This window comes from Ailuropoda melanoleuca, chromosome 16, assembly GCF_002007445.2.
Source record: "Ailuropoda melanoleuca isolate Jingjing chromosome 16, ASM200744v2, whole genome shotgun sequence".
Lineage (NCBI taxonomy): Eukaryota > Metazoa > Chordata > Mammalia > Carnivora > Ursidae > Ailuropoda > Ailuropoda melanoleuca.
The window spans coordinates 85532503-85554655 of NC_048233.1; the positions used below are offsets into that span (position 1 = coordinate 85532503).

A 22153-nucleotide genomic window follows, 5' to 3' on the forward strand; every position below is an offset into this window, starting at 1 on the left:
TGCTTGCTAGTGGGAAACACAGATTCCTGAGCACCACTCATGGTTCTTATGCATATTGATCACCAACTCAGAGGTCTTAGAATCACCAGCAGCATACTACTTGGGTCCATTTCTGGGGAATGAGATCCCTGCATTTCATTACTAGTTTAAGAAGCTTTCCAAATGGTTCTAATGTGGGTCAGTGTTGAGACCCACTAAGAGACCAAGAGAACTTACTCTCTTGGCTTCCTGATAATAAGACACCCCTGGGGCTCTTTAAAAAAAACAAAAACAAAAACAGATGGGCGGCTCAGTTGGTTAAATGTCCGATTCTTGATTTCGGCTCAGGTCACCATCTCGGGATGGCGCTTGTCCCTCTCCCTCTGCACACCCCCCTACCCTTCCCCCACACATGCTCGCACTCTCTCAAACAAACAAACAAAATCTTTAAAAAAACAAATAAAAACAAAACGGATCCTCCCCCTGGTCCCTAATTCAGTAAGGATTCAGTAAATCTGGTGATTCGGCCCAAGAATCTTTTTTATCTATTTATCTATCAAAAGCCCCAACTGATTCTATTTTTTTAAGATTTTATTTATCCATTTAAGAGAGAGAGAGAGAGCACGCGAGCACAAGTGGGGGGAGGACCTGAAGGAGAGGGACAAGCAGACACCCAGCTAAGCGTGGAGCCCAGCATGGGGCTTGATCCCAGGATTCTGAGATCAGGACCTGAGCCAAAGTCAGACACTTAATCTACTGAGCCACCCGGGTGCCTCTCGAGCCCCAACTGATTCTTGAGGCCACCAGAAGCTTGGGAAACTTCACTGAGTTCCTAGGAGGCTGTAGGGGAAGGTGATACGGGAGAGATAGGCTGAGACCAGCCTCGGAGGGCTAGTGGGGAGTCTAGCTCTGTTGGGAGAGAGTGGTCCAGGGACAGCTGCACAGCAGCTCATGGGCTCCTGTTAAGCTAGGACTATGTCTGCCTAATTGCTTCTTAGTATCAATCATTTTCTGGAAAGTTCTTGGTTTGTGTTTGTCTTCTGTAGTCCCATCCTCTTCTCACATTTGAATGTTACCACTACAAGAGTTGAGTCTGGCACACAGTAGATGCTTAATAAATAGTCAGCAAATGAAGGAATGGGAGTCATCAGCCCACACTTAGTGGTTAAAACCATGAGAGGGAATAGGACTGCCCCTGAGACCGACTGGAGTCCACCAATAGAGAGGGAAGTTCAGAGCACCACATTTAAGGGGAAGGGGAGAATTAAAGAGGGGGAAGGCACGGGCTGGTGGGAGGAGCAAATTCTGAGGAGGGAGGCACCCACAGTGCCCCAGACCGGGAAGGAGGAAGGGATGGCAGGAGACAATGAGATACAGTCACTCTGCAGCCATTTTGGCAACACCCAATAGAAAAAGGAGCTGCTTGCCCCACCCCCAAGGGGCTCCTAGACCAGCGGGGGAGATACACCTCAAAGCCTATGATTTCAAAACAGTGTGGTGCTGTGCTAGCGATAACGGCCAGAGTGCTATGGGAGTCCAAAGAGGGGGTCCCTTACCCCATGAAGGGGGTGTGGAGGGCTTCCCGGAGGGGGCAACACCTATGCTAAGTCGACAGATAGATGATAGATAGATGATAGATAGATAGATAGATAGATGATAGATAGATAGATAAGCAGAGGTAAGTTGAGAGCTTATCAGGTAAATTTATTGGTAAGAGGAATCCCATACCTGGCCTAAACAAAGGCGGGAGACATGATGGGATAGAGGCATGGAAGGGGTCAGTCCAGATAGCCCTCCAGCAAGTTCAGGAAGGCCTGTCTGAGGGAAGCTGTGGGGAAGGCTGAGAGCAGTTAGGACTGAGGAGAACAAGCAGAAGCACCCAGGTGATCCCTCAAACTCTAACAGCCACCATGAACCTGCGTCTCTCTAGGAACCCCCAAGGACAACCTAGGTGCCCCAGATCCCCTGTCCTGGGAGACAAAAGAAAGTCCCTTAAAAAAAAATTAACCCTTGGGGCGCCTGGGTGGCACAGCGGTTAGGCGGCTGCCTTCGGCTCAGGGCATGATCCCGGCGTTATGGGATCGAGCCCCACATCAGGCTCTTCCGCTATGAGACTGCTTCTTCCTCTCCCACTCCCCCTGCTTGTGTTCCCTCTCTCGCTGGCTGTCTCTCTCTCTGTCGAATAAATAAAAATAAAAAAAAAAAAATTAACCCAACTTTGGGCACCTGGAACCTCAGATAGTTTGGCTGCTGGTGAGACCTCGGGGTTAAATCCTTCACAATGGAAAGAAGAGGCAAGAAAAATGGACACAACCGTCCTTTTCCACAGTCTGGAGTTGCGTCTTCTAGTCTTCTAAGCAGCCCAGAACCCCCCGGGGTGTGTGATGGGGGTGGAGGTGGTTCAGGATCTATTCTCCTCCAGGCAGGTCCTCAAGGGTCCAGGCTGCCCCCACCTATCCATAAACGCAGTTAACCCATGCAGTACCTTGTGACAATGAGGAAAAGATGCTCCCCTGGTGGCATCCTGGTGCTGAGGCCCTTCTTAGGGCCGCAGCAGAGTCATACCGGCATGTGACTGAGCTGGCAAAGCATGGGCTGGATCGCAGTCCCAGCTGGCCAAGAGTGTTTGTGCAGTGTGGAAACTGAACAGCTGTATGAGGCTGCCCTGTATCCTTGCCATGGCCACCCAAATACAGTTTTGGGGTTGAGGGAACCTAAATCCCAATGCCTCCCCCACTGCGGTCTCCAGGCTTAGTTAACCCCCTAGACCTCCTACCCCCAGGGACCCACCCTGTCTTTTTTGGCCTCCTCCCAAGCTGGTTATTCGGTCCGCTGGGCCTACGGAGCTCATGCCATCGTGGGATCTCTACAAGACAGTCAAACCTTCCACCTGCCGAGGTGGGCCTTGGTCTAGCAAATCCCAGCCCCAGCACTTGAGGCCCATACCAAGGCTGCTGCTTCAGGCTGAGGCAGAGGAGGGTAAGATCCCCCTCCTCGTCCCCCCACTCCAAGCCACAGCTCCTCTGGTTGCCCCCCCCACTGAGGGTCAGAGAAGAGAAATGACTTCCCTCTGGATCACACAGCTAGCTAGTCAGGGGCAGAGCCAGGGCTGGACCTCCAGTCCTCTGATCCCCAGACCGTGGTCTTTTTGCTCCAATTGGGAGAAAAGAGAAGACAAGAATGTGCAGGATTCAGATTTCAAAGGAAGGGCTTTGATTTGAAATCTGAGTCCTAAAATCACAATCCTCAGAGGCAGAAGGGCCTTGAGCAATTTTGTTTCCAAGATTTCCCACAAGATATAGATCACCTGGGGCACGGTTGTATAGACAGCTTCTCAGGCTCCTGTAGGGACCTGTCCACACAAAGGGGTTTGGGATGGGGTCCAGCAACTGATGTTTTTTAGCAAGGGAAGTTTGGGCCACTCCAGCTAGTCACACTCATTTTATTTTTTTAAAAGATTTTATTTACTTATTTTCCAGACAGAGAGAGAGAATGCACAAGCAGGGGGAGCAGCAGGAAGAGGGAGAAGCAGACTCTGCTGAGCAGGGAGCCTGATATGGGACTCGATCCCAGAACTCTGGGATCATGACCTGAGCTGAAGGCAGACACTTGACTGACTGAGCCACCCAGGCGTCTCTAGACCCACTCATTTTACAGATGAAGAAATAGGCTCACAAGGAAAAGGACAGGCTCTCCATCAATAGCCATCAGGTCCTGCATATTTGAAAAACTGCAAGATTATCTCTATCATGAGCTCCAGGACCCTACACCAATCGATCCCAATTGCTTTTGTATGTAACGTAGAAACAATCCTCCCCTGATTCCTTGGGACTACGTATAGGAAACCCTAAGTGCAACACCTGGCACAGAATGGGTGCTCAGAACACGGGAGCTTTTATAATTAATAGCATTATTATAATTTGTCATTCCCTTTGTTTGATTCCTCCAAGGGATAACGTGGCCAAAGTCTGGCATTGAACCTGATAGCCTGGCATTCTAGTCTCCTGTGGGGAAATGAAAACCACTACCATGAACACGTCTGGTACCCTTAATCTGAAGTAGAAGGACCGGTTCCCCCAAAATGTACTTATTACAAGAGGTGCTCAGGCAAAGAGAGGAATTATCAGTTGAAACATGCACAGATGCTTTTAAATCAAATACGTGTATCTGCACAGCCCCTCGCCACACTTCTGGTGGGCATAATATTTTTAAGGAAAATTCTAGGGGCATCAACCATTTGGTTCATAGTTCTGTCTGATCATCCTGGAGGGTGCGTGAAGACTCGGGCCTGACCCACAAAGGGTGGTCACACATTTGCTAAGGCGTCTGTTCGCTGGCCTGATGCTGCAGGGATGAATTTAAGACCCACTACTGACTGTGTGTCCTTGGGCAAGTTGCTTCACCTCTCCGGGCTTCTGTTATTTCATCTGAAAAATGGGATTAAGCTCCAGAGTAGCATGAGGATAAAATGCAAGCACAGAGGTAAAGCTCCTGGAACAGAGGCCATACTCTATCTCCGGGCCTCCTTGGAGATTCGCTCCATCTGCTTTTCCAGATTCTTCTCCCACCCCAGGGTAACCTTGTGTGTTCCCAGGCTCTGGTCACCCATAGGATCTCACCCCCATCTCTACTGCACCAGTCCTTCCTGCTCTTGAGGCTGAGCTCCAACACCACCTCCCCCAGGCATCCCGCCCAGATCCTCCCTACCACCAAACCAAATGTGATCTCCCATTCTCTTTCCTGCACTCTCAGCACTTGGTGTCTGTTTTAGGGTGACTTCCTTTATGTATGTGAGAATCCCCCCTTTTCTGGGGGCAGAGATTCTACCCTGTTCCCCTTGGCCTTACTCCTGGGCATCATCAAAAAAAGGTCTTGCCCGCAGTGTGTAGATGTGGATTAATTTCATTGGTTCGCTAATAAGAAGGAATGTCTGGGTGGCCTGCCCCCATTTGCAGCCTTCCAGTATATCTAAGTGCTGGAACCCACTTTAGGAAAGAGATACCATGTGTTTCATTAATTTCACGGCACACCACTTCCCCCATTTTAACATCTGTGAAATGGACTGATCTTCCAATAAATGGGCAGTGAGTACTCTTTTTTTCTTTTCTAAGATTTTATTTATTTATTTGAGAGAGAGAGCACAACCCGGGGAGGAGGGGTGTTGAGACCTGAGCCTAAGGCAGATGCTTGACTGAGCCACCCAGGAACCCCGAGTATTCTTTCTTAATGACGTATTAATTAATGCTACCTTTCCACCAATACCACCCTAGGTTTGATGAAATAAGGTATTTTCCCCATTTCATAGCTGAGAAATATAGGCACACGAGGTTAGGCCATTCATTCAAAGCACAGAGCCATCACATGTAAGTGCCAGGCCCTAAACTGAGGCAGTGTGATGGTTTAAAATACAGATCTGGGGGTGCCTGGGTGGCTCCGTCGTTAAGTGTCTGCCTTCAGCTCAGGTCAGATCCCAGAGTCCTGGAATCTGCCTCGCACCACATCAGGCTCCCTGCTCAGCGAGAAGCCTACTTCTCCCTCTCCCACCCTCCCTGCTTGTGTTCCCTCTCTCTCCGTCTGTCAAATAAATAAATAATTTAAAAAATAATAAAAATAAAATACAGATTTTGAGGTACCTGGGTGGCTCATTTGTTTAAGTGTCTGACTCTTGATTTCAGCTTGGATCGTGATCTCAGGGTCTTGGGATGGAGTCTCGGCTGACCATGGGGACCAGTCCGCTTGGGGATTTCTTTCCCTCTGCCCCTCCCCGCTTGTGTTTGCTTGGGCACAAGCGCGCAGGCACGCGCGCGCGCACACACACACACACACACTCTCTCTCTCTCTCTCTCTCTCTCTCAAATAAATAAATAAATAAATATTTTTTTAATGATAAATAATAAATTTTTTAAAAATAATAAATTCCCAGTCTGTGGGTAAGCACCTCCATGATGACCGCCAGTATCGGATCCCGTCTCCTGGTGTTCAAGCCCTGTGGGGATCCCTCCCTGGACTACGGACTGGACCTGGTGACTCCCCTAGAAGGAACAGAAAACGGCAAAAGGGATGAGAGGTCACTTCCGAGATCGAGTTCCCCGAAGGCTCCGGCTTCTACCTGCCCACCACCCCTGGCCCTCTCACTTGCTGGCTCCAGCTGAAGCCAGCCGCCAGGGTGTGAGCTGCCCTTGGGAGAGGCCACGTGGCATAGCCAACAACCGACAAGACGCTGAGGCCCTCAGGCCCTCAGACCCTCCACCTGCAAGGAATGGAGTCCTGCCAACAGCCATGAGGGTGACCTCGGGAGCAGATTCCCCCCAGTTGAACCTGAGATGGCTACAGGCCCCTGATTGGAGCCTGTGAGGGACCTTGAGCCAGAGGCCCCAGCTGGGCCAGGCCTGGATTCCTGCCCCACGGAAGCTGTGAGGTGGTACGTGAATGCTACTTTAAGCCACTAAGTTTTGGGGTAATTTTTTTAGGCAGCAATAGGCAATGAATAGTCTCCAATATTTAAGACAAAATGTTAACTGCGTCGCGTCCTGAGAACACAGAGATGAAAAGCCTTCAAGGTCCACCCGGTGTGGGGGAAGGACATATGTGTGTGATTGTGACCAAGGGTAATTGAAAGGCAGGCAGGCAGGGACAAGCGGCCCCTGCCTTAAGGGGAAACCACCCTTAAAAGGATTTTACACTGCCCTGGAAGGAGCCCTCCACCCTTTCCCATATGACAGATAGGTGACAAAAATCTGATTGGATGACAGGCGCGGGGAGGGTTAATCAGATTAAAACAGCCCGACAACAAGCTGGTAAAAACCCCCCAGAGACAGAAATTCCAGTGGCAGCCCCTTCAGATCCCCTCCCTCCTGCAGAGGTTTGTACTAACCCTTGCTTTGCAGCCCAGCACTGTCTGGTCGACCTCTTCACTCTTCCAAGCAGTGTGACCAAGAACCGCTTGCACCAACGGAGAAAAAAAATCCTGCAACAATTGCTGTGCTTAAATTGTGTTTATGGGTGGGGGGGGGTACCTGGAGGGGGCCGCCTCTCTCACCCGTGCAGAGGGGACAGGCGGCTTCCAGAGGAGGTTATCACGAACACAGCGCACAGGGAGTGCAGCAGCGTCTGGAAAAGGCAAGAGCTTCGCAGCTGACAAGGAGGTAGCAGGGAGGGAAGGAAGAGAACATGTATCTTGTCCTCCCTGGATTTGGAAGCTGTAAGATTATACACTTGGAGGGAGGGTATTGGGCACTATATGCTTGACACAAGAGTCAGTGATTGACCCCAGCACGTCCCAGAAGTCGGAGTCAGCAAACTCCCCAGACCAGGCTTCAGTGAGAGCAGGGTTTGAGCCCACTGTGCAGGGGGTGAAGTTATATAATGGCTTTGCCGCCTTTCAACCAGGACCAGGGTTGGCCTGTGGGTTGAATGTTAGGGGTGTGGTCAGGGTTGGAGTAAAGAGGCCTGCACGCAGGTCACGGTCCAACTTTGAGACAGGCCAGGGCAGAGGATCAGAGCCCTTCTTCCCCATTCTCCTCTTCACACTGGCCCTGACTTAGCTCCTCTGGCTGAGAGATGAGCCTGGAGGATATTACAAGACCCTTCACCCAGGGAAGGCCTAGCAACCCCGAGAGAAAGAGAGAGAGAGGGAAGACAGCCAGACCAGGCCTGGGGAGAGGTCAGGGATGAGCTGAGAGTTGCAGCCAGCGCTTGCCTGACCCCAGACAGGGGGTCCTGGGGAGCAGCCCAAACACAGAGGAGGACGCCCGGCTCTGGGTCCTACCTCAGCCACCGACACCAGAGAGGGGAGCGGAGTGGTTGCAGCACGGGTTCTAAAACCAGCTCACTCGCTCTGGACGTGTCTCCCGCCAGTTGCTTCATCTCTGAGCCTCTGTTCCCCGATCTATAAAGTGGGGATGCCAACGCCCATCTCAGGACCAGCACGCGGTGAAAGAGCTGCTGCTGCTGGTCTTGCTCTTTCCGTTGATGATTTCATTGCATTTTCACAGCAACCCATTTTGCGGCTGACAAGACCGAGTGAGAAGGGGAAGAGATTCGTCTCAGCTAATGAATCATGTCCAGTTGCAGTAAAATATTCAGAACCGTAAAATTAACCATGTAGCCATTTTTATGTATAATTCAGTAGCACTACGTATATTCATGGTGTTGTTCAGTCTCCGGGAATTTGTCACCTTGCAGGACCGAAGTGCCATAACCCTAAACAAGTGGCCATTCCTCCCCAGCCCCTGGCTACCTTCTGTCTCAGTCAGTTTGACTATTCTAGGCTGCCGCTGTCCCGTTTCTGTCTTTCTTTTTTAATTTAACAAAGTTTTCTTTTTCGGGAGGCACCGTCGGTGGGACTTGTGTGTGCATCTTCGCCAGCCGCGGGGCATCTGCGCCCTTGGTGTCACTGGTGTAAATGACTCAAGCTCTGTGCTTTGAAACCAGTTTAATAAGTCCTTCACTAAGGAGATCCTGAAGGGCTGCCCTGGCCGGGGGACCTCGAATCTTCTCTCAGAGACAACAGCTGGGGTTCTAAGCTTAGAGTTGAGAACATAAGAGAGTTTGTTGTACGTCGCTTTGTTGCACAAGACCAGATCATTGAGCGTGCCCCGAACCATACCTTTGGACCACTTCTTTTTGGCCTTGCCCCCAGACTTGCTCACCAGGTCTTTGTCTTTCTTGGCCGACCTTCCTGCATCTTTCTTCTTGTCGTCCTTGGGAGGCATTGTGAAGCTCGGAGATCAGCGGCCACCCCTGCAGCCTCTCTAAGATGTCGGACAAAAAATGGAGCTGTCCTGTTTCTTAAAGGCCCATCTCTGCTTTGCTGTTGAGCCATCTGTTCTCGGTGTCAACAGAATGAATTTGGACAGCCCGGGCTGCAGGAGTTCAGGGGAGGCCAAGCACTTCAGGGGTAGGGAGATCAGGGAAGGCTACCTGGAAGAGGAAGAGGAGGAGTAGAAGGAAGAGACCTATACCACTTGCCCTAGAAGGTAAAGAGAGGCAGGGGTGATGCTGACTCAGGGATACTTGTCCCCTGTGGCCTGCCCTTTGGTTTATGATGGCCACCTCAGCAGGACCAACCTTTGCCCCCAAGTAAGTTCCCATCACATGGGTGGAGACTCCAGACCATCTCAGAAGCCACTGGCTTGCCAAGGAGCTGTAGCTGTCCTGTGCTCGCAGCTTCGAGAACCATGGGGACAGGGCCACGCAGCCAGTCCCTGCGAGGACCACGACCCACCTACGGCAAGCTCCAGGAGCCCTGGGGGAAGCCTCTAGAGAGCCGACTACGCCGGGCGCTGAGCCTCAGACAGGGACGTGAGAAGTCCAGGCCCTCAGTCGGAGGCCCAGAAAGGCTGGACACGCCCGGTCAGGAGTGGCTGCCAGGGGGCCCAGAGGACACGGAGCAGCTGATCCAAGCCCAGCAAGGAGACAGCCGGCGGTGGCTGAAGCAGTATCAACAGGTTTGGCGGAGGGTTGATGGAGGCAGGAGCCCTGGAGGGGGAGGGGGAGGGGGAGGACTCCACAGAGAGAGACCCAGGGCCGCAAAGGCTCAGAGGCAGAAACATATGGGGTCAAGGACCAAGAAGACAGCAGAGCTGTCTGGAGATGAGGGGGGAAAGAGAGGTATCCGGGCACCATATTTCAGCGGGCCCTAAAGCATTTGGGATTTATGCCATAGGCACTGGGGAGTCACGGAAGGTTTTAGAGCAGGCTGGTGATATGGTCAGAGCTGTTTTAAAATGATTAATCTGGCAATGTGTTGGATGGGTGGATATTGCTGGAAGCAAGGAGATCAGCCAATAAAACCTCCCCAGGGTTACATCTTGTGTTCCTCTGCCCCAGGAAAGGGGGCATCCTGACTCCCTTGGTGGGAGGGGTGGCTCCTGCCCTGCCTCCTTATTCTAGGAGAAAAGGTCCCCCGTGAGCAGTGCTCCTGTCTCTGGGGTCTACCACCACCTCGTGGCTATAGGTAGAACAACACCGAGGCCCAGCGCGCAGCTGTGAGACCAGGACCCTGATCGCCCCCCACTTCTGTCTTCCTTCAGGTGAGGAGCCGGTGGAAGAGCTTTGTGTCCAGCTTCCCCGGCGTGACCCTGAGCCGGTCAGCCTCCGCACAGCCCCCTCTGGGCACCACCAGCTAAGGACGCTGGAGGTGCTGCTGGCCCCTGCTGCACCCAGATGAGGTGGCCATGTCTGCTGACCTACGTCTTCGCGGCCCTCTGGACCCCTCTGCGTGGACTGCTCCTGCCGTCCTTATAGGGTGCACCGAGGCTTCTGTCACCAGCTCACCCAAGGGTCCTGTGATTGCCCCTCGGCCCTGGCCCTCCACTCCAAGGCTGGCTCGCAACAAAGACCCCTAAAGGGCTGAGAAGAAGGGGGCTCAGCTCTGTTTCCTGGTGCATTCTGCCCTCTGGGCATGGGGGCACCCCTGGACAGTGACATGTATGAGGGCCTTAGAAACCTGCCTAGAAGTAGGGGTATTGACACCCCCCAGCCCCACACAAGAGCTTAGTGAAGCCGGCCCCATGGCTGAGAGGCTCTTGCGCGTTGCCTGCCCACACCCCACCCCGCCATGCCTCACCCGCCAGCAGCTAGTGGTGGGCAAGGCTTGGGTCTCCGTCCCTGACGGCGAGTCCCTCAGGGCAAGGACTGAGTCAGGGCCATCGTCAGTACTGGAGCTCTGTGGCTGGAAGGCCCAGCCCTGTATATGGTCACTTGTATCCTCACAGTGTCCAATGAAGGAAGCAGGGGAAACCTTCCCTCCCTGTGTGACAGAGATGGAAACTGAGGCCCAGAGCAAGGAAAGAATTATTGTTTTTGGCACCCCTGGCCCCACCCCCACCCAGTTCCCAACCTTGGGGCTGAACACAGGAATAAAGATGGCTGAGCTGAAGTAAACAATTTGCGTAGTGATTCACTTGCCTCACGGGGGAAAGGCTTGGCTCAGAATTTGCCAGAATGGTGAAACAAGGGCACCTGGGTGGGTCCTCCATGGGTCCCCAGGAGGCTGGGTCTTTCCTGACACTTCTCTTGACCTCACTCCCCAGAGGGGTTGCCACTTCCCCTTGTGCCGACCTCCAGCCAGCTCGGGGGACCTGCTTTGCCTTTGTGCTCACCCTCATGAGGCAGGGCTCACTCTGAGGCCCAGAAAGAGCAAGGGACCCATCCAAGGCCACACAGAAGGGAGGGTCTTACCCCAAAGAGCCTGAGCTCTTTGAGAGACACTGGCACTTCCTGTGGAATCCCTGAGGCTCTCTGGGCTCAAGCAGACCCAAGACCACCACTCACCCAAGGTGAGGGGGCAGCGGCAAGCATCCTAGTGCAAGGTAATTCCTGGGATGGTGGGGAGTCCTGAGGGTCCAACCAGACAGAAGGGGAGATTTCCTGTTTCCACAGCCTAGAATCCTGGCAGGGCCATTGAGGAACAAGAGGGCTTCTGGGACATCTTGTCCCAGACAGCCACTGGGATCAGAGACTGGGGTGCCTGGCTTGGGAGCTGGACTCTGGGAGCTCACCAGAAACTTCCGGCCCAACTAGTCACAAATTTCAGAGGCCCGCTGCTCTGCCACCTTCTGCAGTAGCCCCTTGGGTGCCTCTGGGGAGCCCCGGGACTCTAGGAAGCATAGTTTGAGTTCACAGCTCTGGCAAACCCTCTGGATGTCTAGAGGAGGAAACTGAGGCCCAGAATGGGGAGGTGTTCTCGTCGCCTTCCAGGTCTCTGCCCTTGAGGCTTATCCTGGGCTCTGTATCCCCAGGGATTTTCTAGCCCAAGTCCTTGCTGTTCTCCTACTTGTCATGCTCTGTGATCAGTTTGTCCAGTTACAAACTTTTGTCATCCACAAAACAGAAGTTTCCATGGGGACCTGGCCTGCTCACCACTAGGACCCCAGTGCCTGGCTCAGAGCCCAGCCCATACTAGGTACTCAGTAAGCTGCTGAGTGAATGAGGCACTGGCCCAAGGTCACCCAGTAAGTTGATGGCTGGGTGGGCCTACAGCTAATGGGTTTGGGGGCTCCCACTCGGGCAAAACAGTTTGAACTCAGCCTCATCAGCAACTCCATCATCAGGGAGCATATATCTGGGGCCCTTGGCTGAGGCCTTCACCAAAACACACACACACACTCTGATAGGTTGTTTCCAAGGATGGCCACAGCCCTCCATCCCATGGTGCATGCGTGTCCTCTTGAATTGTGTCTTTGCCACACCTTCCATCCAGAGAGGTATTCTGTTTTCCCTCCCCTTGAGTCTGGGTGGGTCCTATGACCTGTTTGGACTAATTGAATGCAATGGAAATAATGTTCTGGGACTTCTGAGCTTGGGCCTTAAGAGGTCTTGCAGCTTCTGTTTCTGGCCTCTTGGAGGCCAGCTGCCATGTGAAGGAGACCACATGATCCTGCCCCAAAAGTGGCCCCTACATAGATACGTCATATGCTAATCCCCAGAACCTGTGAATTTTGCCTGGTATGGAAAAAAGATCTTTACCGATACAATTAAATTAAGGATCAGGGCGCTTGGGTGGCTCAGTTGGTTAAACATCTGCCTTCGCCTCAGGTCATGATCCTGGGGTCCTGGGATCAAGTCCCACACTGGGCTCCTTGCTCAGCGGGGAGCCTGCTTCTCCCTCTCCCTCTGCCCCCGCCCCCCCCCCGCCATGTTCTCTCTCTCTCACTCTCTCTCTGTCTCACATAAATAAGTGAAATCTTTAAGAAGTTAAGGATCTTGGAATGAGGAGATCATCTTGGATTATCAGGGTGGGAGGGGCCTAACTCCAACCAGAAGCTTCCTTAGAGAGACGCACAAAGGAAAAGACACAGAGGACGAGGCCATGTGAAGGCGGAGGCAGAGAGTGGAGTGATGTGACCACAAGCCCAGGAAGCCTAGGGTCGCCCACAGCCACCAGTCGCCACCAGCAGAGTCAGGAAGGATCTTCCCCTAGAGCCTCTGGCACCTCGATCTCAGAGTTCTGGCCTCCAACCCCATGAGACAATACATTCCTGTTGTTTTAAGCCACAGGGAATTGGGGGAATTGGTAGTGTGTTTGTGTGATTCTGCCTGGCAGAGACTGGCCAGGAGTTCAAAACCGAACGTGCTGGCTAGGCGACATTTTGCAGCCTTCCTTGCACTCTGGTGTGGTTGTGTGGCCGAGCTCCTGCCAGTGGAGTATGAATGGAAGCGGCATGCATGCCCCTCCAGACCCAGCCACTGAGCCTCCCCACCCAGCCCTCGATGCTTCCTTCTTCGCTCACAGGCCTGCCCAGTACAGAGGGCCCAAGGGGGCTTTAAGGTTAGGGGATGGCAGGGGCACAGAAGCAGAGCCCCCGTCACCCATCTCGACAGTGATCTGACTACAAAATAAGCATTCGTTGTGTGAAGCCTCTGATCTGGGGGCTGCTCGTTACAACTGCAAGTGTATCCCAACTATTTCAAGTCAGCTCTGTGTGGTTCCTTTGGGACTGGAAACTTCCAGAAGGTGGGACAATTCTCTTTTTGTTCACTGTGAAGAGCTCACCTTGGACAGTGTCTGTCTCCTTGTAGGTGCTCAGGAAACAGTTGTGGAAGTAGTCCTGAGTTCTCTGTAGCCAAGGAGCAGGAGCTAGCCAGGCCGTGGGAGGGAGGAAGTGTTGCAGGTGGAGGGAGCAACCTGGGAAGCCGAGAGGACACAGTGCATCCGGGAAGTGCAAACCGTTTGAATGGTCTACGACAGGACAGATGTCCCTGGTTCAAGCTCTGGACATACATGTAGCCAACAGTCCCCCACCCCTCCTCCCTGCTTCCCCAGCTGTGCCCTCCACAGGCCTTGCCTGTCTTGGTTTTGTCTGCACAGGAAGATTCTACTCTCATGGCGTGGGGGGGGCCACTGGGAAGGCCCCTGAGCCTCAGGCCAGGCTTGTGACTGCCGCTCACACACTCATGCCCCTGGGGCCTCAGTTTTCTCACCTGTCAAAGAGAGAGGATAACCTTGCCTTGTCAGTTTTTGGGGGTGGGGTGAGGTGACGGGAGGAGGCATGGGTACCACACTGAGCTGGGCCAGAGCCACAGCAGGGGCTCGGGTTCAAACAGAGTGAGAGGGAGGGGGTGTGAGGCTGCTTCTGGGCGGGTCCGACCTCAGGGGACATTGCCGACATCATAGGTCTGAGTGGGAGCCAGTGGCTCCCCTCGGAGGCCTCCCCGGTGTGCGAGGAAGAGGTGACCTGTGTGGAGTGATGACCCTGCTGGCACAGAAGCTCCAGGCTCTCTAAGGGCTCCACCCTCAGGCCCACCTGTCCCAAAGGTCACATGCAGCAGAGCAGGCTTCGTGCCTCTGTGTTCCGTTCCTGCTGCCCACGAGGGCAGAGCCTCCCAGGCCTCTCCCATGCCATGGGAGCTCAGAACCAGGAGCTGGAGGGGCCTGGCACCCTTCAACTCACCCCCTGCCCCTCTGTGCGTGTTTCCAGAACCGGAGAGGTCACTGTTTATCAAGCGCCACTCTTTCCATGGGACCTCTGCCCTCGAGTTCACAGTCCTGCTTGAGAAGGAGACAGACAGGCAGACAGATGACCAGCTACTCTGTTTCAATACAGAATGGGGTAGGAGCTCACCAGGCAGATCAAGCAGGAGGCCCTGATTCCTAGCCAGTGGGACACTCTGGGCTTGGTTGGACATCTTCCCCCAGCTTCCTGCAGCCCGCAGCCATGCCAGGTGGGAGGTGCCAGCAGGTGGGGGGAAAATATCCTGCAGGGGAAGTGGAGCCACTTGGTTGCAGTCATGGGGAAAGCAACGAGGCAAGCAGGGAACACTGCGTCCCCAAGCACCTTTCAGAGCAAGGACAGCGAATTCAGCTGGAAGGGCCCTCGGAGCCCAACGGATCCAGGCTTTTTATTTTATAGACGAGGAAGGTAAGGTCCCACAGCAAGCCAGAACTCTCTGCCCACCCTGTGTGCCCAAAGACCCTTTCCTCAGGGACGGGGGGCCACAAACTCAAAGTGTCCAGATAGTCAGAGAGGCCAGGCTGGGCCCAAGCCTGAGTGTCAAACCTGGGGCCCCAGCCCCTTCCCTGCAACTAACTTGTGGAGTGATTTGGGGCCAATGATGACGCTCCTGTGTAAAATGGAAATCTTGATCTCTGCGTCTCCCTGGGCTGAAGGGCACATCAAGTCCAAGCATGCAAAAGCTTTGCAACTGGGTTGTGTCCTGTCCTGAGAACAATTGCCGCCCCCTCCTCGGCACCCTCACCAGCAGGCAGGAGAGCAAAGTATATAAAAGCTCGCTAGCCAAATGCCTGAGTTAGAGCCCTGGCTCTGTGGTCACTTACTAGCTGGGTGAACTTGTGCAAGGCACTAACCCCTCTCTCTGCCTCGGTCTCCTCATCTGTTCAATAAATACCAAACTGGTCCCTCCTCACAGGATTGTCGTATTCCCCAAGTTAACGTGTACAAAGCACTTAGAGCGTTTGGTCCTCCGTTCTTAGCAGCCATTTCCAGAAGTTTCACCTGCTGTGACCCTGGGTGGGTCCCTTCTCTGAGCCTCAGCAGTCTGCTCTGGGAAATGGGGGTGCTAATAATAGCATCAGACTAGAGGCATGTTGGGGATGAGATGTGCCAAGGCACACCCACACTGAACCCTGGGGCCAGAGCACAGGAGCACCGTTTAATGAGAACCTGGCGCTCAGAGCCCAGTGTGTCCTCAGCTCACCTTGGCCTGGCTGGGCCTTGGCAGGGCCGTGGGCATCAGGATCCAGGAAAGTGGGCCTCGCCACAGACCAGACAGCTGCCCTGGGGCCTCCCAGGACGTGGTTTCTCCTCTAGTGCCAAGGCAGGAACGGGCGTGGGAGGAAGGCCTCTCCTCACCCTGCACTGTGGTTGTCGCTGAACTCCCTGCCCCACCCCCACAAGTCCCCGTCTCCTTTCTCTGAGCTCCAGATGCAAGCAGTCAGTTCAGCCACCACTAGAGCCCTGCTCTGGTGAAGACTTCAGACAGGATGACATGCACAGTCCCTGGAATCCACCACGGCGACATAAATGAACCCGCATTCTAGGAGCTGGCTTGGGGAGCAGATGTGCCCAGAGACAGGCTCTTGGAGGGTGGGCATCAGAGAAGGCTTCCTGAGGGGCGGACAGCAGGGGAAGTGTGCTTCCCCACAGTGGAAGGGCTGGGAAGGGCATGCCAGGCAGAGGGAAGGGCACGGGGATGTGGTCTCGCTGGAGTGTTGTGGGATCCAGGCACATCTCAGTTTTCCTGGGGAACAAGAGGGAGTGGGGGAGATGAGAATGGGTCCACAAGGGACAAGGCGCAAAGCACTGGAGACACCACTTCGGCTGGGGAGCCGTCACAGGGTTTTCAGGAGCGGAGGAAAAGGGATAGCTGAGAGGTTCCCTGTGACCACTGCAGCCCAGAGGATGGCGGGGACCCTCTGGGAGGAGTGCGGGTGGAGTGTTTCCATGTTATAAATGAGAGTTTTGAGGTCCCGGTGGAGAGACGGGCTTGAATGGGTCACACCCAGTGAGATGAGCCAGACCGAGCGCCCGGTACTCCACCCGCTATCTCACTTGTCAAGCCCGGGCCCCCACTATAGGCCTTGGCACGGCTCTACCTTCTGTCTTCTTTTCTCTGCTGGGTTCCATCACCCCAGCCAGGAGCTCCCAGAGGGCGGAGTGCTTGGCCCTCCCCTTCCCAGGGCGGGCTTCAACCCTGACAGCTGGGGGTGGATGGGTCGGTGAGGATGGGCGCCGTGGAGGCTGCCCACAGGTCTGGGCCCCTGCATCTGCCCTTGGCGCTGGGCACACGCTCAATCTTTCCACACCCTCCCCTACTTCTGTCCTCGCCTCCACCCTGGAGCCAAGCAACCCACCTCTCCACCTTTGCTCACATGGTTGCTGCTTCTGGAACGCACACACAGCAGACACTGTGACTAGTCTGTGTGCTTATGTCCATAGGCCAGGGATGGCTGGAAGGCTAGGTTCCAAAGCTGTCCCCAGTGTCTGCCACTTCACCTTCCCACAGCAGAAGGGCCCTGGGGACTGGCGTAAACGTGCCACGGGGAGGTAAAGTGAGCTGGAGCCTGCCCGGTGGGCTCCCTGCCGCCAGTGGAGTCCCTGAGAGAGGACACTTCTCCTGGTCAGACTTCTGAGTCACTCCACAATGGAGACTCCATTCCTGGAATGGGGGCTGGGCAGCCTGTTCCCAACCAAGAATCCCGGATCTGCAGAGACATCAAGTAGGGGAGTTGGTTGGTTGGCTGTAGGGGCTCAGTTACCCATTTGCACACTAGTTGTGTGACCTCTGGGAAGTCTTTCATCTTTTCTGGGTTGTACCTTTTTTCATCTGGAAAATGAAAGGATTGGATGGTTTTCCAGGTACAGCTCTTTCTGTTTCAATTAACAAGATGCTCAACCCAAACCAGCTTGAGGAAGAAAATAATATATTGGTATACATACCGGGAAAGTTTAGACACAGACTAGCTTCAGGTCCAGCTTGATCAGGGGTTCAAAGCCATCCCTAGGACCTGTGTTATCTCCCTCCCTCTCTCCCTCTCTCTCAGATTCATTCTCTCTTCATAGTCTCCTTGTGGATCTACAGCAGCTCTGAGCCCTTAGATCCAGAAGCGTGCAGGGAAAGAATTCTTATCTCTGTCCACAGACTCGTCTCTGAACCAGTCACTGTGGCAGGTAATGCAAGGCTCTACCTGCTCAGGTCTGAGTCATCTTCTTGGGAATCACATGGACAAGATGGTTTCTCCAACTGAAATATCAAGCTCTTATAGGAAAAAGTCAATTGCCCAAGGTCACACAGCCCACCCCCGTGTCACACAGTCCCCCTTCAACATGTCCCAAACTGTCTTCCCAGTCATCTGGTCCAGCCTGCCAACTCCAAGCTTTCCATAGGCAGGACCAGCAAGCTCAATGGTCAGCATATCAGTCAGGGTCCTCCAGAGAAACAGAACCAGGGTGAGACATATATACATACGGATTCATTATAAAAATTCGTCCATTATAGAGGCTAAGTCTGTAGTTGGCACTCTGCAGACCCAGCAGAGCTGGTAGCATAAGCCCCAGTCCAAGTCTGGATCTAAGTCCAAAGGCTGGAGGAAATTGGTGTCCCAGCTCAGACAGTTGGGCAGAGAGAGTGAATTCTGCCTCACTCCACATTTTGTTCTCTTTGTGCCCTCATCTGATTGGATGAGGCCCACCCACATTGGGGAGAGCAATCTGCTTTTCTCAGTCTACCAGTTCAAATGTTAATCTCATCCAGAAACGTTCTCACAGACACACCCTGAATAATGTTTAATCAAATGTCTGGGCCTCCCACGGCCCAGTCAAATTACACATGAAATTAACCGTCATCGCTCATCCCCCACTCTCCATATGCCACTTCCGCCAGCTAATCTTGTTGGCCTCATCTTCAAAATTCATCCAAACTCTGAGAACTTGCCCCCCTTTAGTACCACAGCCCTGGGCTAAGCCACCATCCCCTCTCATTAGGACCATGTTCATGGTTTCCTATTTGGTGGCCCACTTCCAACTTGACCCCTGCCATTTGCTTTCCACATTTGTGCAGGGTTATGCCTCTAAAGCTAAAGTCAGATCTGGGCACTTTACCCAAAACTCAGAAATGGCTTCCTGCTCATGCACAACAAATTCCATGGCATACACCACCCAACACCATTTGGCTACCTTTCCAACCTCATCAGGAGGCCTTCCCCCCCGCACCTTGCCCCTCAGCTCCAATCACAATGACCTCCTTGATGTTCTTAAGCATATTGACACACTGTCCCACCTCAGGGCCTTTGCACTTACTATTCGCTCCACCTGCAATGTTTTCCTGCAATACCTGCCTCACTTTGCAATCTCTGCTTATTAATTGCCTCATCACAGAGGAATTCCTTGACTTTTCTATCTAAAACAGCTCTCCCCATCCCATCCTTCCTCTCTGCACCTTACCCACTTATTCTGGGCAACATATGTTCTTATTTTTATTTTCTCTGCCACCAGAATGTCAACTTTATGAGTCAGGAACTTGATATGCCTTGTGACCTGCTGTATCTCCAATACCCTATGCATACTAGGTGCTCAATTAATAATTGTTGATGGTCCTAGTGACGATTTCTTGGATTTGACATCAAAAGCAAAAATAAACAAGTGGGACTATGTCAACTAAAAGGCTTCTGCACAGCAAGGAAACCATTAGTAAAATGAAAATGGAATGGGAGAAAGTATATGTCAATCATACCTCTGATAAGGGGTTAATATCCAAAATGCATACAGAACTCATGCAGCTCAACGGCAAAAACACATTCTGATTAAAAAATGGGCAAAGGATCTGAATCAACATTTTCCCGAAGAAGACACACAGATGGCCAACAGGTATAAGAAAAGCTGCTGGACGTCACCCGTCATCAGGGAAATGCAAGTCGAAACCACAATGAGATGTCACCTCACACCTGTTAGAGTGGCTGCCAGCAAAAAGACATGAAATAACAAGTGTTGGCAAGGATATGGAGAAAAGGGAATCCACCACTCTACCCAGCCTCAGAGTTGTTAGCGGGGGTCTTCTCTGGATCCCACTTCTCTGGGTGGGTGGTAGATCATCTTTTGCTCTTCATAATAAGCCCCCTTTCAACCATACCCCAAGTTTGTGCTAACAAGGAAACATTTGAAAGGTGGGGGCTGGGTTGGTGCCAGAGGAACCAGCCCTGTGACTAGAGGGTTGGAATTTTCAGTCCCACCTCCAGACCTCTGGGGAGGGGAGAGGGGCTGGAGATTGAGTTCAGTCACCAATGGCCAATGATTTAATCAATCATCCTAACTTCCATAAACATTCTAAACAATGGGATTCGGGAACTTCCTGGTTGGTGAACACATCAAGGCACTGGGAGGGGTGGTTCTCCCAGAGAGAGCCTGAAAGCTGCATACCCTTTCTACATCCTTTGCCGCAGGCTTCTCTTCCATTTGGGGGTTCACCTATATCCTTTATCGTATCTTCTCTTCCATTTGGGGGTTCACCTATATCCTTTATCGTATCTTCTATAATAAACTGGCAAACAGTGTTTCCTTGAGTTCTATGAGCCTTTCTAGTGAACTATTGAACTTGAGGAGGAGGTCTGGGAACCCCTGATTTATAGCCAGTTGGACAGAAGCAGGTGACAATATGTGACTTATCACTGGCTTCTAAAGTGGGGACAATCCTGTGGGACCCAGTCCTTCACCTGTGGGATCCGTGCTAAATCCAACTGGTTAGTGTGAGAACCGTATTGTAGGGCACCTAGCTGGTGTCTAAAGAGTTGGAGAATTGTTTAATGTGAGGGAAAACCCACATGCTTGGTGTCAGAAGTGCTGTGACTATAGACAGAAACTGTTTTTCTCTTGGATGGTTATGAAAGAGAGCTCTCAGGAGATACAAGCGAAAGCATTTAGGGGTGAAGGGGCATAACACTTGCAGCCCATTCTCAAATAATGTGTATATAGGCATGCATATATATATATGCACCTGTGAATGACAAAATCAATGCGGCAAAGATTGATAAATCAAGGTGAAGGTGTACCAACCATCCTCGCAACTTTCCACTGGTTGGAAGTTTTTCCAAAATAAGAATTTTTACAAATAATGCAACATGACACCATCGCAAAAGGGGAGGTAATCAGACAGTATACGTCTTCTGATGGAAGAAACAGTACCACCTATGAACCAATCTTGCCAAAAAAAAAAAAGAAAGTGGAGCCTGCATCGTCTGAAACTTCTACAACCAACTCGCAAGTTACAAGATCCCCTGGGGGACAGAGAAACATGTTGCATCACACCACAGGGCTGCAACCAGAGAAACCCGGGCTATGATGATCCCCACAGGACAGACGGCCAAGCTTTTTTTTCAACAAATAAGTTGCAAAGAAAACAAGAGAGATGGAGGGGAAACTAGAGTAAAAGAAACCTAACACATTAGCCAATCACAGTGTATTAACCTTATTTGGATACTAAATCAGACTTTTTTTTTTTTTTAAGGAAATTCTTTAGGAAGTATCTGGCACTTTGAGTGTTGACCAGACATTTGATGGTATTATAGAACTATTCCTTTTCGGGGAGGGGGGTGGAAATTATACTATTATATTAATGAAAATCTCCTCATCCTTTAGATGATTCTTGCCTTGTGTGGATGAAGTGATGCACCCTCTGGGGTTTGCACTAAAGGTGAGGGACGTGGATGGAAATGCAGATGAAGCAAGATCAGCCCAGAACTGAAGCAAGGGGGTGGAAATTGCCTGGCTTTATGTTCAAAATTCTCCCCAGTCGAGAGCTTTGGCAAAGCAATCCTCTCCGTCAGTGGCAACGGGGTGGGGGCAGCTAACATACCCGCACAGCTCTGCACCCCAATTCACTCCCCGGGATGTGAGGCTGGGGGTGCGGGGCACTGGAGACAGCCCTGGAAGAGGACCCTCAAGAACTGTGTCTGACAACAAAGACACTGGTGCCCAGGATGACGGTGGAGACTTTGTTCCAGATCATTCTGTAAAATGTGAAGCGTGGAAGACGTACGCTGCTACCGCTGTTACTATTGTTGATGATGGTGGCGAAGATGCCCCACGGGGCAGGTTTCCTCACAGCAGAGGGCACGTGCTGTTCTGAGGGGACTCAAGCCCCAGAACCTGACCCCGGGAGGGGAAGAAGCCAGGCGGCATGTTTGTAGTTCCAGCCTGGCCGGGCTGAGGTGGGAAGGAACACTTATCTCCGTATATTTGGAAATCTGTGGGCGGTGTTTATTTGCTGGTAAGTCTGGGTCCCTTCCCCTGGGGGTGCTAAAAGCCGCAGCGGCCAAAGGACACGCACTGGAGGTGCCTCAAGAGTGGGCGGCTTGGGGTGGGGCTGAGGTCTAGCTGCTGATTCATCGGGGTCAGGGGTGGCCTGGCCGTAGCCACCAACTTGCTGGGTGGGCTCAGAAAAGTGTCCTCTCTCTGGACCTTGGTTTCTACATTTAAGCAGTTCTGTCCAGGGGGCGCCTGGCTGGCTCAGTCAGAAGAGCCTGCGACTCTTGATCTGGGGTTCATGATTTCGAGCCCCACGTTGGGTGTAGAGATTATTAAAAATAAATAAACTTAAAAAAAAAAAAGCAGTTACGTCCAGGGTCAGAGAGACCCAGGTATGAACCCTGACTTTGCCGCTTGCTGGCTCTGGTGTGGTTAATGGCAGGCAGACTTCACCTTCTCTCTACAAAATGGAG

At 52.4% G+C, this 22153-nt stretch overlaps 1 protein-coding gene and 1 pseudogene across 1 annotated transcript; one reads left to right on the plus strand and one right to left on the minus strand.

Moving 5' to 3' along the window:
- Nucleotides 1-8284: 8284 nt before the first annotated feature.
- LOC109490968 lies at nucleotides 8285-8693 on the minus strand (annotated as a pseudogene).
- Nucleotides 8694-9158: 465 nt separating this feature from the next.
- Nucleotides 9159-10109, plus strand: C16H11orf86 (chromosome 16 C11orf86 homolog). The gene is made up of 2 exons (XM_002927802.3): nucleotides 9159-9428; nucleotides 10014-10109. The coding sequence occupies exons 1-2, from the start codon at nucleotides 9159-9161 to the stop codon at nucleotides 10107-10109; spliced, it is 366 nt and encodes a 121-aa protein (XP_002927848.1).
- Nucleotides 10110-22153: the final 12044 nt, after the last annotated feature.